This window comes from Physeter macrocephalus, chromosome 14 (assembly GCF_002837175.3).
Source record: "Physeter macrocephalus isolate SW-GA chromosome 14, ASM283717v5, whole genome shotgun sequence".
Taxonomy (NCBI): Eukaryota; Metazoa; Chordata; class Mammalia; order Artiodactyla; family Physeteridae; genus Physeter; species Physeter macrocephalus.
The window spans coordinates 75,971,167-75,995,643 of NC_041227.1; the positions used below are offsets into that span (position 1 = coordinate 75,971,167).

General features: G+C 48.5%; 1 protein-coding gene across 42 annotated transcripts in view; it reads right to left on the minus strand.

Annotated features, from left to right (window-relative positions):
• KPNA7 (karyopherin subunit alpha 7) overlaps positions 1-24,477 on the minus strand; it is a 128,131-nt gene that overhangs the window by 30,087 nt on the left and 73,567 nt on the right. For 29 of the 42 annotated variants that reach the window (XM_055090178.1, XM_055090177.1, XM_055090183.1 and 26 more), the window contains 2 exons: positions 6,474-6,562; positions 4,264-4,389 (listed from right to left, as the gene is read on the minus strand). In XM_055090178.1, the coding sequence (XP_054946153.1) occupies positions 4,264-4,389; positions 6,474-6,562 (215 nt within the window). Of the gene's footprint in view, positions 1-4,263; positions 4,390-5,373; positions 5,499-5,872; positions 6,058-6,473; positions 6,563-16,232; positions 16,701-16,912; positions 16,987-21,038; positions 21,361-21,919; positions 22,020-24,477 lie in introns of those variants that run through there. The other 13 variants (XM_028500144.2, XM_028500146.2, XM_055090196.1 and 10 more) reach the window with 6 other exon arrangements.

Genomic DNA, 24,477 nt, shown 5'->3' on the forward strand with positions numbered 1-24,477 from the left:
GCCTGTGCGTCCAGAGCCTGTGCTCCGCAACGGGAGAGGCCACAACAGTGAGAGGCCCGCGTACCGCAAAAAAAAAAAAAAAAAAGAAAAAAAGTAAAGCATTCAACACAAACTAGGAATAAAAGGGAACTTCCTCAATCTAACAAAAGCATCTACAAAAAACTCACAGCTAGCGTCATACTCAATGGTAAATGAATGAAAACTTCCCCCCTAAGATCAGGAACAGCATATGATATCCACTATTGCCACTTTTATTCAACACAGTATTGAAGTTCAAGACAGGTTACTTAAGCAAGAAAAAGAAATTAAAGGCATCTAGATTGGAAAGAAAGTAGTAAAACTCTCTCTGTGTGCAAATGACATGATCTTGAATATAGAAAATCTTAAGGAATCCACACACCAAAATTTAGAGCTAATAGACAAGATTCAACTAGGTTTCAGGATAACATACAAAGATCAGTTGTATTTCTGTACACTAGCAATGAACAATACAAATTGAAATTAAGAAAATAAGTTTATTTACAGTAGCATCAAAAAGAATAATACTTAGGGGTAACTTGAACAAAAGAAGCACAACACTTATATGCTGAAAACTATTTTTAAAAATTAGAGAAGACTTAAGTACATTGAAAAATATCCTATGTTCATAAACTGGAAGACTTCACATTGTTAAGATAGCAATACTCCACAAACTGATCAATGCAATCTCCATCAAAATCTGAGCTTCCTTTAGTGAAAAAATTGACAAGCCAATTCTAAAATTCATACAGAAATGCAAGGGATCCCAAAGAGCCAAAATAATCTTGGGGGAAAAAAAGAACAAAATTGGAGGACCCACACTTTCCAATTTCAAAACCTACTACAAAGCTACAGTAATTAAGTCTGTTGTGCTGGCATAAGGATAAACATATAGATCAATGGTAGAAAATTCATAGACCACAAATGAACTCTCACATTTATGGTCAACTGATGTTTGACAAGAGGGTTAAGACCATTCAACGGAGAAAGAATAGCCTTTATGGTGCTGGGACAACAGGACATCTATATGTAAAACAATGAAGTTGGACCCCTACTCATACCACTTACAAAGATTAACTCAAAATGGTTGAAAGACCTAAACATAAGAGCTAAAACTATAAAACTCTTAGAAGGAAACATAGGCATAAATCTTGGTGACTTTGGATTAGGCAATGGATTTTTAGATATGATACCTAAAGCACAAGCAAACCAAAGACAAAATACAGATAAATTGGACTGTTTCAAAATTTAAAACAATCTGTGTTTCAAAGAGTCTATCAAGAAAGTAAAATGACAGCCCACAGAATATGGGAGAAAAGATTTGCACATCACATAACTGGTAAGGGTCTAACGTTCAGAATATATAAAGAGCTCTTTCAACTCAATAAAAAGACAAATTACTTGATTTTAAAAATTGTCAAAGGGTTTGAAGAGACATTTCTCGAAAGGAGATATACAAATAACCAGTAAGCACATGAAAAACTGCTCATCAGCATTAGTCATTAGGAAAACATCAAAATTACAACAATACAACCTTTCACACCCATAAAATGGCTCTAATCCAAAAACGGACAATAACAAGTGTCGGTAAGGAGGTAAGAATGTACAGTGATGCAGCTGCTTTGGAAACAAGTTTGGCAGCATATCTGTTTCCTATTTGTACTGTAAAAAATTACTAGAAATTAAGTGGCTTAAAACAAAGTTACAGCCTACGGTTCTAGGGATCAGAAGTTCATGATCAGTTTCACTGGACTAAAGTCAAGATGTTGGCAGAGCTGTTTCCTCCTGGAGGCTCTGAGAGGAGAGTCTATTTTCTTGCCTTTTTCAGCCTCTAGTGGGGCTTCTTGTGTTGCTTGGCCTTTGACCCGTCCCATCTTCAAGGCACTACACGCTCATCTCTGCTTTTGCTCTGCCTTGTCCTTCATCCTTCTTATTATTATAAGGACAGATGGGATTACATTGGGCCTATCCAGATAATCCAGGATAATTTCCACATCTCCAGATCCTTAATCTGGGGACTTCCCTGGTGGCGCAGTGGTTAAGAATCCGCCTGCCAATGCAGGGGACACGGGTTCGAGCCCTAGTCTGGGAAGATCCCACATGCCACAGAGCAACTAAGCCCATGAGCCACAACTACTAGCCCGTGTGCCACAACTACTGAAGCCCGCGCACCTAGAGCCCATGCTCCGCAACAAGAGAAGCCACCACAATGAGAAGCCCACTCACCACAACAAAGAGTAGCCCCTGCTCGCCACAACTAGAGAAAGCCTGCGCACAGCAACAAAGACCCAACGCAGCCAAAAAAAAAAAAAAAAAAAAAAAAGAAAGACCCTTAATCTAACCACATCTACAAAATCCCTTTTGTCATATAAGGTAACATTCACAGGTTCTGGGGATTAGGATAGGGAGATATTGGGGGTGGGGGGACATTATTCAGCTCACCACAAGCACCGCCTCAAAGAATTAAACTTAGAATTATCATACGACCCAGCAATTCTACTGCTACGCATACCTGATAGAACTGAAAATATGTCCAGACAAAAACCTGCGCATAAAACGTTCATAGCGGGTACCTGGTGGTCCAGTGGTAAAGAATCCACCTTCCAATGCAGGGGACGAGGCTTCGATCCCTGGTCAGGGAGCTAAGATCCAACATGCCACGGGGCAACTAAGCCCACGCGCCACAACTACTGAGCTGGCGCACCTCAACAAGAGAGCCTGCGTGCCACAAACTACAGAGCCCACGCGCCCTGGAGCCTGCACGCCACAACTAGAGAGAGAAAACCCACACGCCACAACTAGAGAGAGAAAACCCACCGCCACAACTAGAGAGAAGCCTGTGCACCGCAACAAAGAGCCCGCGTGCCACAACGAAAGATCCTGCATGCCTCAAGGAAGGTCCTGCATGCCACAACTAAGACCCGATGCAGGCGAAAATTAAAAAAACTAAAAAATAAAAATAAATTTTTTTGAGGAAAAAAAAAAGTTCATAGTGGCATTACTTATAACACCCCCAAAATGGAAACAATCCAAATGTCCATCAACTAATGAATGAATAAACAAAATGTGGTATACAATGAAAGGTTATTCACCCACAAAAAGGAAAGTACTGACACATGCTACAACATCCGTGAACCTTGCAAACATTTTGCTGACGGAAAGAAGCCAGGCACAAAAAGCTACGTATTATATGATTCCATTTATATGAAATATCCAGAAAAGGTAAATCCACAGAGACAAAGTAGATTCATGGTCACCAGAGGCTGGGGGAAGGAGGAGTGAGGAGTGACTGCTTCGTGGGTGTGGGGTTTCTACTGAGGTGATGAGTATGTTCTGAAATTAGTAAGCGGTGACGGTCTCACCACCTTGTGAACATACTAGAAACCACGGATTATATTCTTGAAAAGGGTGAATTCTGTGGTAAGTGAATTCGAATTTTAAAAGGAACATGCTAATATAGGATTAAAAAAGAAAACTCTTTCATAGTTTGGTTTCATAGTTTCATCTTCCTTGTGTGGCAGGAAGCCTAGGGACCCCTCTAGACGAATGAAGCTGGGTAGAGTAGGGTTCGGAGTCCTACGGCAATTCAAAGAATGATTACAGCCATCCCATTTGGTGGACAGTAGAACATCATGGGATCCACTTGCCCATATTGAACCAATCTCTGCCCTCTAAGAGGCTTAATCCTAGCAGGATGCAAGGATGCACATGGATAGTTAACATAACAGATCATAAAAGCCATGAAGACACAACACCATCAGAGTTCTAACCCTCCTAGGTCAGGGCATTCTGCAGAAGATTCACCACAACAATATTGGCCTGGAAGTACCCCAGGATTTTCCTTGAGTGAGGTTGGGGCAGATGGAGAATGGAAGCTAGATGACAGCATTCAAGTCCTAGGTAAGACGTGACACGTCGAGTGACTATATGCCTCCAGTGAGGGAGAACCTCCATGACCCCTCATTTCCTGTTTCTGGCTGAATGGCAGCAAGTGAATTTTCAATGAGTCACAGCATCTTCTCCACCCCCCGTTAGAACATAGATCCCAGACTCACGGCCACAAAGCTAATGACACTTAGCTTTCTGAAAACACCCGTTTAGTTCTAATCACCATCTCTCTACCCCTTTCCTTAAAGGGCCTCCATTAGAGCTTGCAAGTTCTGACTCAAACATTTTCAACGCAGAGAAACTTACTAAGGATGTATTTTATACCCAACTGCTCTAAATGCCATGTTCCCGACGTACCCCTTTGGTCTGTTGCTCAGAAGGGTCAGGGGAGACATCCGTGATGTTTCTCCTCTTCAAGGACTGCTCATCCTTCTTGGCTTTCCGGAGCTCCAGGCTGACTGCTATCCTCTGCTGCCGCCTCATCTAATGAGGAAAAGAATGGGAGCCCTCAGAGCTGGGAAGTCAGGTTGTCACCCTGTTTAGCCTTTAGAGCACACTTCAAAGCATCCAATTTCACTTTTACAGATGCCACAGGCTGGAAGAGTTCAGATCACACAGCTAGTCAATAGCCAGCTCAGTTAGCCTCCTCCGCTTCCTTCTCCCCCTCCACCACCTCTGGAGAGATCGTCAATCTTCCTCCCAAAGTGAAGGAAGACCATGCATGCCCATTGGCCAGCCAGGATTCGCAGGTGTAGAGACCTCTGAGCAAAGCAACGCACGGCCCTGAATCTGAGCACATCTTCACTGGTGCCGATTACTTCCAGAGAAGCAGGGCTGTGCCTTCTAGCTGTGGGCACCCAGCTGGGGCGGGGGACTGAGGGAGCAGCCCGGCTCCGGATGTCCTTGACCTTTTCCACTGTTGGGAATCAGCCTAGGGGTCATTCAAACCTTGATCCAATCCCAAGAGTTTTACTTGGACACCAGACTGAGGAAGATGGAAATCCTAAAAACAAACAAACAAACCCCCCTTTTCTTCTTTTATCAGGCAAAACGCAGACCTTACAGTATTGAGAATCCTGGGGAAATGATCTAATCTTTATGGATAGATGAGTTTGGGGTTGAAAACTTTAACATATTAATTATAAGGAAGTCAGTGTGTATTAGACGCTTCTGGTTCCTTAAAGAAGCTATTGGAGCCTTGCTTGAAATTAGGGTCAATGGGAATTCCCTGGCGGTCCAGTGGTTAGGACTTGGCGCTTTCACTGCTGGGGACCGGGGTTCAATCCCTGGTCGGGGAACTAGGATCCCGAAAGCCGTGCGGCGCAGACAAAAAAAAAAAAAAAAAAAAGAGAAGAAACTAGGGTCATTGTGGTGTTATGTGGAAAGGCGGGGACACACTGGGGGCCTATGGAGCCAGTTGTCGTGTTGTTCCCGCCGCTCGGCCCTTCCCCATGGAGAATTTGGTACCTTTGGCTTCTACCTTCTCATCTCCTGGCCCTTCCTGCTGCTGTCCCCATAGAGGGTTTGATTTCCTTGTTCTAACTGGTTTCCTTTAATCCGCGGTGGTCTTGGAAGCCAGACAGCCAAGCTTGCTGGAAAGGGTGTAAGTAAGAGGGATTTGGCTTTGGATGGTGTTCAACTGGGCGGCTATGCCCCTGTGCTCTCCTTATCCTCAGCTGCCTTTCAGATTCCCAAGGCGTAGCCAACTTGATCTGTCAGTCAAGGTACATAGATACAGGACACAGAGCTGGACAGAAAACCTGGAGACCAGAGAAGCTGAATGAGAGATTCACACACAGCTCAGCCTCCCTGGCCCAGCCCTCACGCTCATCCCGGTAGAGAGAGCAGTCTGGACTTTTCACTTCTGAGTCCTATTTCTCTTCAAGGCATGCTGGTTGGTACCTGTATTCCCAACATCTTAGCTCCTTGGTAAGCCCCCTTGACATGCAGAGCTGCAGGTAAGCACCTATATACCAGGCACTTGATGCTGCTACCCAGGTCCTGAGAGGTAGGTATCAGCCCCATTTTACAGATGAAGAAACTGAGGCTCTGAAGTTCAATAGTTTCAAGATCACATGGAGACCTTGATTTGAGTCTACAGTTGTCCGACTAAGTCCATGAGGTTTGATTCTCCCCACCTTCAATATCTTACTATGAAATTTTCAGATACACAGAAAAGTTAAAAGGATTATTCAGTGAACATCCATGCACTTACCCACAATGAACATTCTGCTATACTTGCTTGTTTACCCCATCTAGCCCACTCTCCACTATTTTTTTTTTTTTTTTTTTGGCAGTACGCGGGCCTCTCACTGTCGCGGCCTCTCCCGCCGCGGAGCACAGGCTCCGGACGCGCAGGCCCAGCGGCCACGGCCCACGGGCCCAGCCGCTCCACGGCACGCGGGACCCTCCCGGACCGGGGCACGAACCCGCGCCCCCTGCATCGGCAGGCGGGCCCCCAACCACTGCGCCACCAGGGACGCCCATCCACTATTTTTAATGCATTTCAACCATGTGCTTTTTACTGCACCCATCCTTGAGTGAGGAAGGTATTGCTTCATACTCACAGATGCATCTTTGCCACGATACTTAAATTTTCTCAGCCTCTCTCCCGGAGCTTCTAAAGTCGGCATATTGACTAGAAGAAGTAAAGCACCTGTAGGTAGGACAGTTCCAAAGAGATTTTCAGTGCTCAGTATGTGGTTACTAAGTTAAAGCCAACCGGGCTGTGAGCCCTTAAAGGACCCACAGTGGAACAGAGGGCGGCATCCACAGGCATCACATGCCAGTTCAATAGGCAATGAGCATTATGGGAACTCAGAGGGGACCAGCCCTGGGCTACAGGAGTAAGGGGTCTCTTTTTAGGGGCAGTCTGGCTTGAACTGGGCTTTTGATGGCTGGGGTAGGCTGGAAGGAAAGCACAGAACCCTTCCATGTGGCTGGGTCCAAGGAGCTCTGTACAGAGCATATGTACAGGATGCTGAGGAGCCCAACCGGGCTATGATAGGAAGATGGTCCTCTTCTCCTACATCCGATCCACCAGCACATTAGTACAGGACTGTCTCAAGCATGTTCCACTCCTATTTTTTTTTTTTTTTTTTTTTTGCGGTACGCGGGCCTCTCACCGCTGTGGCCTCTCCGGTTGCGGAGCACAGGCTCCGGACGCGCAGGCTCGGCGGCCACGGCTCACAGGCCCAGCCGCTCCGCGGCATGTGGGTTCCTCCCGGACCGGGGCGCGAACCCGTGTCTCCCGCATCGGCAGGCGGACCCTCAACCACTGCGCCACCAGGGAAGCCCCCACTCCTAATTGTTTAGAGGACTTCCTCCACCCTGGTCTAGCCCACCATCATCTTTCACCCACACTATGGCAACTGCCTCCAAACTCTACTCCCTGCTTCTACCATTGCCTTATCCCAATCTGTTGTCTACACAAAGCCATGTGATCTTTTAAAAAGAAACTGACCATGTAATGTCCCCCACTTTTTTCCCGCCCTCTACTGGCTGGTTGATCTTAGAAGAAAACTCAAGTTCACCATGATGTCCACCCTACGTGAGCTGGCCTCAGCCCACTTTTACCCAACAATTCTTTCCTATCTAAGAAGCTAAGTATCTTCCCAATCTGTCTGTTTCATTTTCTCCATAGCTTTTACCACAGCTCAATATTTTCTTGTTTGTGCACCTTCCCCTCCATACTCCCAAGGACAACGGGACCATGCGTGTCTTAGTTACGATTCCTCAGCCCCTTCACAATGCATGGCATGTAGTAAGTAGGTACTCAAATATTTGTTAGAAGAGGGTGGTGAGCGATAAGCTCACAAAGGGAGTTAGCTCTCCATTAGAGGAGGTTATTCAGATCAGGGCAAGTTTGGACTTCCTACAGGGCAGCAGGGAATAACCTTTCTTACAAGCATGCAATGAATATTCGTCTGTTTCTAAGTATACAGGATGGGCCAGACTACATTACACCAAAGAGAAAACTGGATAAAGATGACCAACAGACTCTCTTCTTGAGAGTAGAACATCTGGGAATAATTTTGGTAGGAAAGACTAATTTAGACATATCAATTTGGATGGGACGGTGTAGACAACTTGGAGAATTCTGTAAGTGAGGAGAGAGCCAAGGAGAGAGAAGAGGAACTCTATCTGAGAACAGAACAAGAATTGAGTCTTGGTGACCTGCGTATTAGGGTCCAAGAAAACAAAGAGCCAGCAAGGGACCGGTGAAAGGAGGGAATTTGAGACAGAAGAACAGAAGCACAGCCTCAGAGGCACTACCAGTTAACAGCAGCTACCATGCCAGGGACAAATCCATAAAAAGAAGCACCACCAGCCCCAGACAGATAGGAGAGCAAGTCAGCTGAGCCTCAGAGCTGAGGCTTCACTGCAGTGACTTTGCTTGTTCTAAGGCATTAGTCTCTTTAGGAGCTTGGGCAAGAATTGCTGACAATGTGTGCAAATCTGAGAGTGGGAAATGCAAATCACTTCCCAGAATTGACCAGTTGCTCCCTCCCCCCAGCACATCTCATCTGGAGAGGTGGAGAGTGACACAGTGGGTCAGAGGAACATTTGCGAAGCTCTAGACATTCCGTTAACGAAGTCACACTGGTCACCTCCACCACCCCAACCCCCAGAGTCAAGGAGCCTCGGTGACATCCATAGCCCTTCCATTGCTGTGTATTTACCAGGAGAAGCACCACGTATAAGTTGGCCTGAGACAATCTCAGGCTTTAGATTAATTTGGTTAAAAGTTCAAGCTGGAGGTAGATTGACCTCCAACAATACACCAGAAGCCAGCACATCAGGAAGAGGAGAGAATGATGCTGCAGGACAATCTCAGTCCTGGAGGCTCAGGCCAGAGAGTAACCATGTCCCATCCCTTCATCTCCTTTAAAGTCATCTCCAATCCCGCCCCATCAGGAAAGAAAGAGTTGCTTTTTATGACCCAGTGACCCACAGGTAAATCATTGCTATTCATCATGACACCCTTGAAAGCACCATCGCAAAAGAGTTTTCCAGTTGCTGTAATAGCCAAGGTCAACAGGATGATCAGCTGCAACCCGAGATCTGGGTTTAAATAAGGAGCTATATGCTACATCTCCGAGAGGTAAGACATATGGCAATATAAATTAGGAGCAGGATAGTATTATGGGCCTATTTCAGACAGCAATGGCCAAAATGTGTTTATTACATACTAGGAATATTGGACACTTAGGATTAAATGAAGCAACATTATGAGGTATCACCCCATACCAGTCAGAATGGCCATGATCAAAAGTCTACAAACAATAAATGCTAGAGAGGGTGTGGAGAAAAGGGAACCCTCCTATGCTGTTGGTGGGAATGTAAATTGATACAGCCACTATGGAGAACAGTATGGAGGTTCCTTAAAGAACTGAAAATAGAACTACCATATGAATCAGCAATCCCACTACCGGGCATATATCTGGACAAAACTGTAATTCAAAAAGCTACATGCACCCCAAAGTTCATTGCAACCCTATTTACGATAGCCAAGACATGGAAGCAACCTAAATGTCCATCAACAGAGGAACGGATAAAGAAGATGTGGTGTATATATATATACAACGGAATATTACTCAGTCATTTTAAAAAACAAGAAATAATACCATTTGCAGCAACGTGGATGGACCTAGAAATTCACTTCACACTAAGTGAAGTCAGACAGAGAGAGACAAATATCATACGATATCACTCACATGTGGAATCCAATTTTTAAAAATGATACAAATGAACTTATTTACAAAACAGAAACAGACTTACAGATATCAAAGACAAACTTATGGTTACCAAAGGAGAAACGTGGAGGGGAGGGATAAATCAGGAGCTTGGGATTAACATACACACATTACTATACATAAGATAGATAACCAACAGGGACCTACTGTATAGCACAGGGAACTCAACTCAATATTCTGTGATAACCGATATGAGAAAAGAATCTGAAAAAGAATGAATATATGTATATGTATAACTGAATCACTTTGCTGTACACCTGAAACTAACACAACATTGTAAATCAATTACACTCCGATAAATTTTTTTAATAAATTAATAAAAAACTCAAAAAACATGAAGCAACATTAACAGTAAGGGAGAGAAAGCCCCATTTTGCAAGTGAGGAAACCTTTGCAGATGCCATTTGCCAAAGTTCCCACAGCTGTTAAGCCTCAGAGCCAGGAATCAGCCTACGTCTGACTCCTGCGTCATGCTTTGGATCACTAAACTTTGCAGCCGATAATCTGTAACAAGGTCAGATTAGGAAACACCAAGTCTCCACCGTGGGTGGCACTTAACACTTGGGTGAGATGTTGGAAAACAGGAAAGCGCACCGTTTTAGGCAATGGAAACAACAGAGACCACTTTGGAAACACTCTGTTGCCACCTCATTGCTGCGTCTCACTCACTGTTAGGGGCCCGACCAACTCAGCTCATGAGACCGTCTGAATGTGCACAGAGGCCGGTTTGGTACACGGGGATGAAATGCTTTTGCTCCTTGAGACCCAGGGCAGGGCCTAGTCCGAGGACTGTTGCCATGGGAACCACGCATGCCTCTGCCACATCTCAGATGGTATGGCTATAAGGAACCTGGGAAGTGGATCCAGGGGTTCAGATGGCCGCCACTTTCCTTCAAATCAAATATCAATGGGAGGGCTTCCCTGGTGGCGCAGCGGTTGAGAGACCGCCTGCCGATGCAGGGGACGCGGGTTCGTGCCCCGGGCCGGGAAGATCCCACGTGCCGCGGAGCGGCTGGGCCCGTGAGCCATGGCCGCTGAGCCTGCGCGTCCGGAGCCCGTGCTCCGCAACGGGAGAGGCCGCAACAGTGAGAGGCCCGCGTACCGCACAAAAAAAAAAAAAAAAAGGGAATTTTTATTTTATCAATTTATCAATTTTAATTTTATCAATGGGAATTCCCTGGAGGTCCAGTGGTTAGGACTCGGCGCTTTCACTGCCATGGGCCCGGGGTTCAATCACTGGTCGGGGAACTCGGATCCCACAAGCTGCGCGGTGCAGCCAAAAACCAAAAACCGAAAATCACGTGGAAGCCCTTTATCAGGTGGCATAAGCAGAGAAAGCTTGACTTCAGATCAGAGTCCTCCCTTGTCCCTGAAAGCAGTTTGACAGTCACAGATCTGGCCACACCACTTCATCTGGGGACATCCTGCAAAGCCAGCTGCAAAGCAGATCGTTCTGGCTTTCCCAGGCTTCTCTCCTCACAGCTCAAATGTGATTCCTTCCCTCACATGGCTATTTCTAGCACCAGGAGAGCTGGCTACCCCGTCATCCTTTACCAGTAGTATAATGAGAACGCTAATTTGGAGGCTTTGAGTTATGCACCCAAAGCAAAGTGAGCACCTTTCTTCACTGATTCTCTAAATTTGAGATCCAGAGAAAGCCAGACTAGTTACATAGGCAAACAAACATCAACGTAGGGGCTGACACCACCCCCGCAGCCTCAGGCCAGCTCTGCTGCTCCCTACACTACGAGACCCCCTGCCCTGGGTGTCAGGTGGCAGAAGCCCACCCGAGGGACCCTCCCTGGCCACGCCTTATTAATGGCACTGGGTCACTTTCTCTGGTGGGAGCATTACAGGCCATTTGGTTTTTTCTGTCCTTCCCTAGGTCTAGCCAAACTTTGACTGTGAGCATCTTTCATGAACCCAAAACGGTTTTAAATTAAGATATGTCTCATCACCCCAGAGTTGGCTTCTATAAAGCAGGATTTTTCTGATTTTAACACATGCTTGCGGCTTAAGAAAATGAAATACTTCAGAAGCGTACTGAGCATTAACTCCCTATAACCCCACTCCTCCTGCAAGTTAACCTCTGAAAACGCACACCACCCTCTACACGCCCCAGCCGCTCTGCACGTGCCCCGAGGTGCTGATTGCCGGAGGGGAGCCGATCACAGACAGGGTTTGGCAGCACGCTTCTCCACTCCGCCTGTAGCGGGGACATCTTTCCACGCGTGTTCAGATCTACATCACTAACAGCCCCTTGTTCAAACAAAGCGGGATTTGTTTTAAGCTGAAACCACACATTGGGTTGAAGTGAGTGAGGCTTATTCAGAAGGACTGAGCCGACCTCAGCTCCAAGGTCAGCAAGCAGACACCGCTGGGGCTGGAGTGGGCCCCCGGGAAGGGGGGTGGTCTCCAGTTCCAGGGCCCCCACCCCCTCCACCGGCATTCTTCGGCTCCCTGCACAGCTTTACCAAATAGACGTGTCCTGACACCACCTTGGAGGCAGGGAGACACACAGCCATGCCTCCCTCCCTGGCCCATGCTGGCCAAGATGAGAGGCACGTGTCAAAGCAAGAAGGAAGCAAGCAACCAGGCCTTCTTCCCGTGATCCACCTCCGAGGCTTGGAAAGGCTTTGTTCCCCGGGTGAGAACGTCCCGAGGGATATTTCAGGGAGTAGGACACCAGCAAAGACGCAGGGCACACGGATCTACAGGCTGCCGGCTGCCGTGTGGGTGACGCAGCCCCAGGCCCCCTGCCATCCCCCCCACGCCGCCTGGGCTCTGGAGGGTGAAGGGTCCCCACCAACTACCACCCACTCCTCACCCATCCTGAAAACAAGCCAAGCGCCCCTTAGGACAGCTTCTGTCGACCAAGACTGAAGTTCAACAGGGAAAGGCCCAGCCTGGGCCTCCTGGGAGCCACTGCTCCAGGCAGGCCACCAGCTTCGGGGAGGGCATGACCGCAGCAACCTCTCTGGGGCCCCCAAGCAGCTTCTAAGGTCCCCGGCACCCTCCACCCACCCATCACTCACCTGGCAGGAAGCCGCAGTCTCCAGCCCCCTGGTTGGCCTTAAATGCCCTCAGCAGGTGGCATGCCTTTGCAGGCATTTGGCCCATCCCCACGGGGCTGGTTTCTGACCAATGTCAACGCTTCTTGGAATCACGTGGGGAGCTCCGCCCACCCTGCCGCCAGGGCCCCACCCCAGAGACTGATTGAGCTGGTCTGCGTGGTGCGGACGGAGGCCTAGGTCTCCAGGTGACTCTCGTGCACCGACAAGGTACAGATGGGAGCCTCAGGGGCACCGCGGACCTTCAGGCTCTGCAGCTGCAGCCTTGGAGGCCCTCAGATGGATGATCAAGAGGCGAGGGGCGGCGGCATCTACCTCCAGGGAAGGGTTTGTGTTCTGGGTGTTTAAGGCTTCCGGGATTCAGCTAGATTGAGTGGCCTCTTCCTAAAATGGAAGGATTAGGCTTAAAGCTGCTGTCGAACAGTTAACAAATGTTTCTTCCCAAGGCAGGCGAAAGATTGGGTGGTGGCGAGAATGGGTCTGCCTCGTATTGAAATGGAAATAGGAACAAAATTTAATGTATTTCTTCAACAAATATTTATTGTCCCCACTGTGTTTCAGGCCCTGGCATGCAACAGTGAACAAGATGACCTGGTTCCCGCCCTCCCATCAGGAGCAGAGATGGGCCTAGAGTGGGAACAGGGGAGTAATTGCGACAACACAGGGCAGGGGAGGTCAGGGAGGGCTCCCTGGAAGAGGTGATGCTAGAGCCACATCTGTAGGAAAAGGAGTCAGCAGGTGAAAAATTGTGAGAAAAGTGCTCCAGGCAGAGGGAACAGCATAGGAAAAGGCACCGAGGCAAGTGAACCAGCCATGGTTCACTTGGGAACAGAGGCTGTTCAGGATTGTTAGAGGGACGATGGGGTCAGGTGCCAGGTCAAAGATGGCCTGGTGTACAGGGGAGGGGTAGAGGGAACCATCCACTCTGGTCCAGGCAGCAGGGAGTTGCACTGTCTGTAGGGGATTTTATTTTTTTTAATTTTTTAAAAATAAATTTATTTCATTTATTTATTTTTGGCTCTTGGGTCTTTGTTGCTGTGCACGGGCTTTCCCTAGTTGTAGCGAGCGGGGGCTACTCTTTGTTGCGGGGCACAGGCTTCTCATTGCAGTGGCTTCTCTTGTTGTGGAGCATGGGCTCTAGGCGCACAGGCTTCAGTAGTTGAGGATTGCGGGCTTAGCAGTTGTGGCTCGTGGGCTCGGTAGTTGTGGCTCGTGGCCTCTAGAGCACAGGCTCAGTAGCTGTGGCACACGGGCTCAGTTGCTCTGCAGCACATGGGATCTTCCCAGACCGGGGCTCGAACCCGTGTCCCCTGCATTGGCAGGCGGATTCTTAACCACTGAGCCACTAGGGAAGTCCCTGTAGGGGATTTTAAATCAATGATAAAACCAATTACGTCCGTTTGCTCTTTGAGCCAGTAATTCCAAAGAGTGTCAGGGGGCTGCACCCACCTGTTACTCACTCTTTGAAGGTGTTTGGACTTTGTCCGGAGAGCAGCAGGCAGCCCCCCGAAGGTCCCAGCAGGGTTGTGTTCCTATTTGCCTTATTTTTACTTTTTTCTTTTATTATGGAAAGTTCCAAATTTGTAAAAGTGGAGAGAAGAGTACAAACGAATCCTTGAGGACACCGAGGTTCAACAGTTACCAACTCCACCTTTCTTTCTTCTCCCCCCATCTTTTTTATTATGTATTTATTGATTTTGGTTGGTGTGTTATAAAGGAAATCACAGGCATATGATTTCATCCATAAAGTTTCAGAATGAATCTCTAACAGATAGACTTAAAAACTAAACCAAAATACCATGATCACACCTACCAAAAGCAACATTCTTAGTGGGTCATTTTAGAATATTTAGGCTAACCTGGAGGGAAGGGTTAAGAGGAGGATTCTTTCCCAGGTGGGGCTAGAAAGAGGAGGTGTCTGACCCCAGGACACCCTGGTTACGGCAGGAGATGGGGGCGGAGAAGTCGGGGTTCTGAGTTGGTGAAGCGTGGGGTTCAGGGTTGGACCCGCACATCCAGGTGCCTGGAGAACATCGTGGTGGGGATACAGCGAAGGCCAGTCGGCTCAGAACTGGGGTGGGACCCGGTGACCCGCTCGAGGCAGCGGTGGGTGATAATGACACAGAGATATAAGTTAAAGCTGTGGTTTCAAGCTGAGGTGGCTGGTAAGGAATGGTGTCAGAAAACGGGGATTCAGGACGACTTACAGGAGGCGTGATTCCCACAGGATCCAAGGCCAGCACAGAGATTGCCCCAGGCCTCCCTGTTCTGCCCAAGGCATTTGAGACAACCCACCTCTCTCCACCTCCACTAGGGACCCAGGCCCGACGGCGACCCTCTCACCTCATCACAGCCGTCACTGCTTTGGCCTGTGCCCCTTTGGGCTTTTAAACACACACACACACACACACACACACACACACACGCACACACGCACGCACAGATCCTTTAAACATTTAAGTCAAGTTACACCACTTTGCTGCTCAAACGCGCCAGTGCTCCCAACACCCCTACAAACGCCTGTGAGGCCCTTCATGCTCTGCCTTGCCTCCCGTCCTTGTCCTCTGACCTTACTCCCTCCACTCTGGCTCCAGCCACCCTGGCCTCCTCTTGGTCCTGCAAACACATCAGGACCACGCCGGCCTCAGGGCCTTTGCACCTGCTGTTCCCTGTGCCTCCCTCACTTCCTCCAGGTGTCAGTTTTGAGAGACCATTCCTGGTCACCCTGTCTAAAACCGAACCTCACCCCATCCTTGCATCCCCACCTGACTCACTTCATTCTGATGTTCTCCCAGGCAGCACTTGCTAACGTCTGAAACGCAATGCATTCACTTGCTTGTTTATTTCCCATCCCCACCCCTGAAATAGAACATAAGCTCTACGAGGGTAGGGACATTGTCTGTTTGACTCGATGCTTTATCCCCACGGCCAGGAAGAGTCATTGCTCATTATATTTGTGGAACGCGTAAGTGGGCGCGTGCTGGCCCCAGAGCCAGGCTCTCCCCCTGCCCCCACTGTGTTCCGGGCGTCCCCCCTCCATCACCCAGGAAGTACCCAGGGTGTACGGTGGGCGCGCTCAATACCCTTCCCGAGCCAAGCATTGAGCTGGCGTCCTTTGAGTAAATCGAATCAGCTCACCACACAGAGCCCACAGTCGCCACCCAGAGGGCTCAGAAAAGCAGCAGGAAGATCACTTCAGATGGAATCCGAGTCCTCAAGTGGAGGTCACTTCATCCTCTCCGACTCCCAAGCCCCGATCGCTGGCAAGGGCCACACCGTCCACCCAGGCTGGCAGCATGACCTCAGCTCCCCGCTTCCATCTCCTTCCTCCATCAGCCCCACCCTCCACTGAGCCCCTTTCCTCGACCCTCCCGACCTCTGCTCGGGGCTGACCCCTGGGAACCACCGGCCCACCGGTCTGACGGCGGGTTCCTACACCTTGCCCACAAACTCTTACGTTAAATTCTCGAGATTGAATTACCTGGATGGGTTTGTTTACCTGGTTTGTTTAACCTGCCTTGACTCCTTTGATGCGGTAGGAATTACCAATCGCGTTTCACAGAGTGGGAAACGGAGGCTGCCGACCTCGATGTGAATTACCTGAGGTTACATGATGGGAAGACCAGGTCTGTGTGGCCCCCACCTTTGCCTCAGTGTCCTACTGCCTGTGCTAGGGTCGCAGCTGTTTCCCTTCCTTCCTCCCTCCCTCCTTTCCCCTCTCCCTTCTCTCTCTCTTTCTCTCTCTCTCTCTTTCTTTTTTTATGGTAGCAAAATACCGTAACATAGAATTGACTATTTTAACCATTTTTGCGTATACAGAGTGGCATTAAGTACGTTCACACTGTTGCGCAGCCGTCACCATCGTCCGTCTCTGGAACTCTTTTCATCTTTCCAAACTGAAACTCTGTCCCCATTAAACACTGACTCCCCAGCCCCTGGCACCCACCCTTCTACTTTCTGTCTGTGTGAATGTCATGACTCTGGGGACCTCATAGAAGCGGAGTCACACAGTAGTTGTCCTTCTGGGACTGTCTTACTTCACTCAGCAGCACGTCCTCAAGGTCCATCATGTTGTAGCCCTGGCACCCACCCTTCTACTTTCTGTCTGTGTGAATGTCATGACTCTGGGGACCTCATAGAAGCGGAGTCACACAGTAGTTGTCCTTCTGGGACTCTTACTTCACTCAGCAGCACGTGCTCAAGGTCCATCATGTTGTAGCAGGGGTCAGAATTCCTTTCCTTCTGATTTCTTTCTTTAAAACAAGAACATGTTTTTCATGCTCATGTAGCATCATTAATACTGTTATGTACAGTGGACTCCCAAGTGGTGGGGGAGGGGGAGGAGTATTTATCATTGACACGGTTTATACCGGCCAGCGCAGGGCTCTAGTAAACGCAGACTGATTTCTACTCGGTTTTCGCTGTCTTTAAATCCTCTGCAGTCAGGGCCCCTCCTTGTGACCCATGTCCCCGGCCACCTGCTCCATCATCTCCCCAACTCCGGGCATCACTGGTTATTTATAAATGCCCGTTCATTTATATTAATAATGTAAGAGGGGTTAAAAAAAGAACCCCAGAATTGGAGAGTTGATGTCACAATTCCTCAGGGGATCCAGGGAAGGTTTTGTCCTTGAGGTCAGTCTTTGAGAATCCACGGCTCCGTGGGAATCCATGGCTCCTGACAAATGCAGCTGTCACCGTCCTTGGCCTCTGCACATGCGAGCTTGTGTGTATGTGTGTATATGTCTGTGTCTGTGTGGGTATGCCTGTGTGTCTCTGTGTCTGTGTGTATGTGTGCATCTGTGTATGTCTGGGTTGTGTCTGTGTGTATTTGTGTGTGTCTGTGTGTCTCTGTGTCCGTGTGTCTGTGTGTGCCCCTGTGTGTCTGTGTGTGTGCACACATGTGTCAGAATGTCCCCAGATCCTGGGGGGGCTCTAACCTCCCAGGATGCTGACGCTTAAGGAGTTCATTTCAGATTCTTGGGAAACGCTATTTGGCCCAGAACCAGGAGAAGAGGAGGAAAGGGGATATTAAGGAAGGCAGAAAAAGGAATCCACATTGATTATTTATCAAGTCTGAGGCTCGCCAGTAAAATCACGCCTGAATCCTTCCACACGGCAGTTATTTCCTCAAGGCATTTGTATTTTCTGGGCTGTCCGGCACCATCCCTCCCAAGTTTCCCATCCACCCGATTGTCCTAAGCATTTGGTTTTCTGCGGGTGAATTTTCTCCTCATTGGGGCCGCTGAATAGCAGAGGCACAAGTCGCACCCAGGGTCCAGGGTTGCGTGTGGCTTTCCCCCAACACCACGTGACCTCAGGAGCTGGGCTGTGGACAGGGCTCCTTTGGGAACAGCCCCTGGGCGCCTACTCTGTGCTGGCCTCTGCGAGGTGCAGGAGTGAACCTGACAGGGTCTCTGCTGCCGAGAAACTAAGAATCACAGCTGTCATCGCTCGAGCACTGAGGCTCTCACGATCACATAGGGTCTTTGGTCCACCATCATCACCTCACCATGTGACAACTGGCTGGGTGAGATGGATAGTATCATCATCCCAGATAAAGGAGGGAGGGAGGTATTCAAAGACAGCACTGTGTGTCCAGCACCGCACTCCCACTCCCTGTGATGGCTCTGTGGGGGACATGCTGTCCTCACAGAGTACAGGAGAATAAGGCCAAGGTTCACGCCACCCCAGTCTGGGGCCCCAAAGGGAGTTGTGACATAAATACGTGTTGAACGGATGGATGGATGAGTGGATGGATGAGTGAATGGATGGATGGGTGGATGATAATGATAAATGGACAAATGGATGGATGGATGATGGATGGATGCATGACTGGGTGGATGGATGGATGTTGGATAGATGAATGAGTGGATTGATGGATGGATGGATGAGAGATTATTCAGCTGAGCTGAGGTTTGAATTCACCAGTTATTTGACCTTGGGGGATCCAGAGAAAGCAGAGATTCTCTCCTTCGGAAAAATAAGAATAAATACTTCTTGACAAAGAGGAAAGATGCCGGGGGGGGGGGGATAAAAAGTGAAAACAATTTAGAGATTATTCAGCTGAGTTGAGGTTTGAATTCACCAGTTATTTGACCTTGGGGGATCCAGAGAAAGCAGAGATTCTCTCCTTCGGAAAAATAAGAATAAATACTTCTTGACAAAGAGGAAAGATGCCGGGGGGGGGGGATAAAAAGTGAAAACAATTTTTAGATATCTTGAGACAATGAAATGAAAATGGCACAATAGTGCCAAATAAAATCAAATTGAGATATAGGTCTAAATGCAGTATGAAAAAGAAAGAAACAGAGCTGGAGAAATCTATCTGCAGCAGGCTTGACCACCATATTTCTGGGATTCCACAGAATTCATGACTAATTAGGAAATCTCCAGTTGGCTTGGAATCAGAGACTTGTCAAGCTGGGCTGACTTTGGAGAACTCCTTGCCCAGGTTCAGCTTGTGTTAGAGGAGCCTGTCTTAGGCCTCATCTTCCATTTCAGAGTCTGCAAGGAAGTTTCCAGCAGTGGCCTGCTCGGGCTCTCCCCTCCCTGAGATGACCCTGCAGAATTCCAAGGGTCTCAGGGGCGAGGGGCTATTTCTGGGCCCAGGCTCCGTGTCCATGTTTGGCCTTCAAGGAGCACACTGTGAAATTTCCTGCACCTGCCAAGGTTTCATCCGGCAACCCTCCTGGGAGGGCACTGATCCCCCCCACCCCTTCCTCCAAGGAATCAAACAGCAGCTGGGAATGCAGCTCCAGGAGCTGCCAGGAAGTACCCTCCAACCACCACCCTGGGGCAAAAAACCGAAGGGAAGATCTTGAGATATCTCTGACGGGTGTTTGTTACCTTTTTGATGCTAAAAAATAATTTCAGATCCTAAAAACAGTCCTTCTCATTGAGAAAAACTTTAGGCAACACTGATAAGTTTAAAGAAGGTTTAACAAAAATCACCTGAAATTCTGCCGCCCAGAGCTAATGGATCTGGCCACCTGGCTGAGGATTCTTTCAGATAAGCTCTCGGTGCCTCTGTTTACACAGGTGCCATTTTGCAAAAAAGGGCTCAAGCTGTTCTATAACCCTTCTTAAAAAACAAAACGAAACAAAAACCCAACAGTCTGCTGGGAGCCTTGTTCCATGCCAATGAATATGAGTTTACATCATCAGTTTAAAAATTATCCATTGTGCCTTTATTTCACTTTATTTATAGTTCATAATTAGTTAGATTATGAACTAATCCCCTATGGATGGACATTTAGGTTGTTTCCAAATTTTCATCCTCACAGTTTGTTTGACCATCCCAAGAGCAGTCTCCTGCAGAATCTCCCCTCTGCTCCCTTCTATGCAAAGCTAACTCAGAGATGCCTGAAGGAGGGAAGGAGAGAGAAGAGAAGAAAGGAGGAGGAGAGGACAGAATAACGGCATTTGGGCTTCTAAAGAGGTTCCCCTGAGGAGCTGAGACGGGAGCCTGGGTGGGCAGTGCCTGGTGAGGGGCTGCTCCAGGCCCAAAAGGTGGGAAGTTGGGGCCAGAAGCCTCAGGCTTGACTCAGCTGCCCTTCCTCAGATCAGAGGGTTCCAGAACCTGGATACCCTAGAGGCATGTGTCCAGCCTACACATCCAAACTGTGTGGAATGTGGAGCTGGGACGATCAGAGAGGCGGCAATGAGATGCTCCCATGACGGGGTGGGGATCGGGCTGCCAACGACTCTGCCGACACCTGCAGAAACCGGCTGAGGATTATCAGGCGTGATAAATATATTCCAACTCTGTCCCCACCTCACCCCCTCCAGCCCCAGCCCTGAGCCAAGTTCTCAGAGCTCACGGCTCCAACACCTGACCTTGCTCAGAGGAGCCCAACATGCTCCAGGGAAGCTGCCCAGAGATAAGCAGAGGTGGATGGAGGGGGAATTTCTTGGGGTCTCCATTCTGAGTCACGTGGGGAGATCCTTAACATGTAGGCAGCGCATCACCACTTAAACACAATTTAAAGATGAGCCACAGGAGAAAATAATTTCATAGCACATATCCAACAATGGCCTTGTGTCTAGAGTATATAAAGAGCTCTCGAAATTCAATAATAAGAAAACAAACTACCTGATGATAAAAAAAAAATGAGCAAAAGATCTGAACAGACACCTCACCAAAGAAGATACGTAGGTGGAAGATAAGTATGTGAAATATGCTCAATATAATTCATCAATGATGATTAGTTACAAATTTTAAAAAAGCATTGTTGAGTCCACAATTCATTTGATCATTTCATCAGTTCTGTGAAGTTAGTAGTTGTTGTTGTTATTATTATTATATTATTTTTTATAATTATAATTATTTTAATATTATTTTTATTAATTTTTAAAATTTTTATTTATTTTTTGGCTGCGTTGGGTCTTCGTAGCTGCATGCTGGCTTTCTCTAGTTGCTGCGAGCAGGGGCTACTCTTCGTTGCGGTGCACGGGCTTCTCATTGTGGTGGCTTCTCTTGTTGCAGAGCACGGGCTCTAGGCACGTGGGCTTCAGCAGTTGTGGCTCGCGGGCTCTAGAGCGCAAGCTCAGTAGTTGTGACGCACGGGCTTAGTTGCTCCGTGGCATGTGGGATCTTTCCAGGCCAGGGCTCGAACCCGTGTCCCCTGCATTGGCAGGCGGATTCTTAACCACTGCACCACCAGGGAAATCCTGTTGTTATTATTATTTTTCCCATTTAATAGTGAAGAACTGGGAGGCTCATGGAGGTTAAAAGACTTACTCAAGGTCAAAACTGAGACTCAAAGTGACAGAACTCTTTCCACTTGGGAGGTCTCTGCATTCTAAGAATGTTCTAGAAGCCGACACTTTGCATCCAATTGGACAAGGGCACACTTCTTTTTAAACAAGGAGAGAAGACCACACCCACCCACAAACCCCCACCATCATGGATGGACAGACCAGCTTCATAAGCAGGAGGCCCTTAGGAGTGTACAGTAAATGTGTGGAGGGGGTGACCGCTGAATGTCCAACAGCCGTGGCACTCGTAGGCTGGGAAAGCCCACCCTGTGGACCTTCCAGAGCTGGTGCTTTGCTTCATAAGAAGGCGGGGCGCTGTCCCAGGAGCAGCTGGCTCCTGTCCAGGGCCTAGCACACGGCAGGGAATCTACAGCTTTGGCTTCCTGACTGCGGATCTGAACGGGGATCCGATTTACTTTGACTTACCTTGAGTGAGAACTCTGTTCCATCCGAGGTTCTGGGCCCTGGTCCTGGCACTGGGGGGCCGTCCAGGGGCACTGCCAGGGTTGGGGGTGTGGTCCTCAGGCTGTAAAACAGCAGAAGGCTCGAACATGGCGCTACTCTTCCGCTTTCATCTCCCACTCTTGTCTGCCCTCCCCAGTCCTTCTCCCGCTATAGCGCTCAGCACAGTGTTTCCCCACCAGAGGCACGGAGTCAACAGAGCAAACTCCTCGGAGGCAGAGAAAGAGTCTAGTTAACTGTATGTCTTTGCTGGGGTAGCAAAGAACCTGGCACAGAGCTCAAGGGACTGGGGAAAGGAAAGAAGGGGGATGGGGGGAGAGATTGACACATCTGGATGTAGATGACAAGAACAACTTCCACTTCGACAGCCCCCCGAACAGAGTACTGCACTTGGTGTCATTGTTCCCATACACGGCTCGGGGTTTCATTCATTCAGCGAATATTTTTTGACCGTCTAATAGATGTCAGGCATTTGTATGAGCTCATTTAATTCTCATAACAAGCCTATTTGGTAGGTACCACTGTTATCCCCATTTTCAAGACGAGAAAACTGAGGCACAGAGAGCTCATAAGGGGCAAACCCAGAGAATCTGGTTTCTGAGTCCAACAGTTCTTGACCACCACACTCTAGTGCCTCCCGGTAAAGAGACCAAGACCCTGCCCTCACCACGCTTATGTTCTATGAGGCAAGACCCCCCAAAAGCATCCAGTAGATCTATAATGCATTGTTTGGAGAGTGATTTAAGTGCTAGGAAGAAAAACAAAGCCATTTCTCAGACACTGACTTGCTGTGTGTCTTCTGGCAAATTGCTTCACCACTCTGAGCCTCTGTTTTCTCATCTACTAAAAGTGGGTCATTACTCATCTGCACTATGCACCTGCCTGGGTTGTTGCAAGGATCAAAATGAGCTCATGGATAAGGGAGCCCTTTGTTTTCATGGCTGAACCAACACCAACCCATGACTCCAGGGAATTTTTCGCCCAAGGGGATTCAGGTCAGCTTGCCTTCTATAGAAAGACATCACTAGACTTCCCTCTGGTATCTTTAGGGGCTAGATGACTCCAAGTCCAATGCGATTCTTAGTGTATCTTTTAAAAAATATTTATTTATTTGGTTGCACTGGGTCTTAGTTGCAGCAGGTGGGCTCCTTAGTTGTGGCACGTGGGCTCCCTTAGTTGTGGCATGCATGTGGGATCTAGTTCACCAGGGATCGAACCCGGGCCCCCTGCATTGGGAGGGCGGAGTCTTAACCACTGCGCCACCAGGGAAGTCCCTCTTAGTGTATTTTTAAAGGCAGAGAACAATGCATGAGCTCACCTACTCTTGGGAGGTAGCAGTCACCTGACAGTTACTTCAAGGGCCTTCCCCAAGCACACTACTGAGATGGAACTTTCTGGAATGCTGACCATTAAAAACTCCCCCGTGAGAAGCTCAAACCAAGAGACAGGTGCTGGACGTCCTACATTGGCTCCAGATCTATCTGCAATCCTTCACCACCCTGTTCCGTGTCCCAGGAGGCTGGCCTTCCCCTCTGCCCCCCGCTGCCTCCCCAGGTCTCCACTCTGCTGCTGGCTCTGGCTGGGCAGTAGCTGTGCCAGCTCCTAAGGGCCATGCCTTCCCTGCAGCCACATCTGGGGTGTGGTGGCTTTGCGGTCACCTCCCTAGGGGTAGGGAGGGTACCTCACCGTCCTCCACTGGTTTCCCATAAGGGTGCCCCAATTAGTCAAGAGTCTTTTGATCACACTATAGGCAGTGACCCCACTGGAGTGGGCTCTCTCCCGCTGGGGCCCGGGCTGAAAACCTTCTGTTGGGGAACATCCCTTCCCAGAATCACGGCAGGGCCGGGGCCCGGTTCTCAGGGCCCACTCCCGCTGTTCATTGGCCAGAAGATGACGATCATCAAGATCATCACTGGAAGAAGCTAGAAGGGCCCCAGGCTTTGGGTGGGGCACTGCATTCCAAGGATGGACTCTAGGCCACCACTGCCAGGGGAGGGCTCCCCCCATTGCCTCTCCTGGCTGTCTGGGTGCTGTCCTCAAAGGCCCCAGGGAGGGTGGAGGTGGGGAGGCCTCCTCGCCTGCTCTCCCCAGAGCAGCTCCACTTTTATCCTGCACAAACCAGACTTCTGCACAAAGGTCAGCCCTTTAAAAGTCCTGCTGCTGCAATGATCATTGTGGTACATGACTGTTTTTGAATTATGGTTTTCTCAGGGTATATGCCCAGTAGTGGGATTGCTGGGTCGTATGGTAGTTCTATTTTTAGTTTTTTAAGGAACCTCCATACTGTTCTCCATAGTGGCTGTATCAACTTACATTCCCACCAACAGTGCAAGAGGGTTCCCTTTTCTCCACACCCTCTCTAGCATTTATTGTTTGTAGATTTTTTAATGATGGCCATTCTGACTGGTGTGAGATGATATCTCATTGTAGTTTTGATTTGAATTTCTCTAATAATTAGTGATGTTGAACAGCTTTTCATGTGCTTCTAGGCCATCTGTATGTCTTCTTTGGAGAAATGTCTA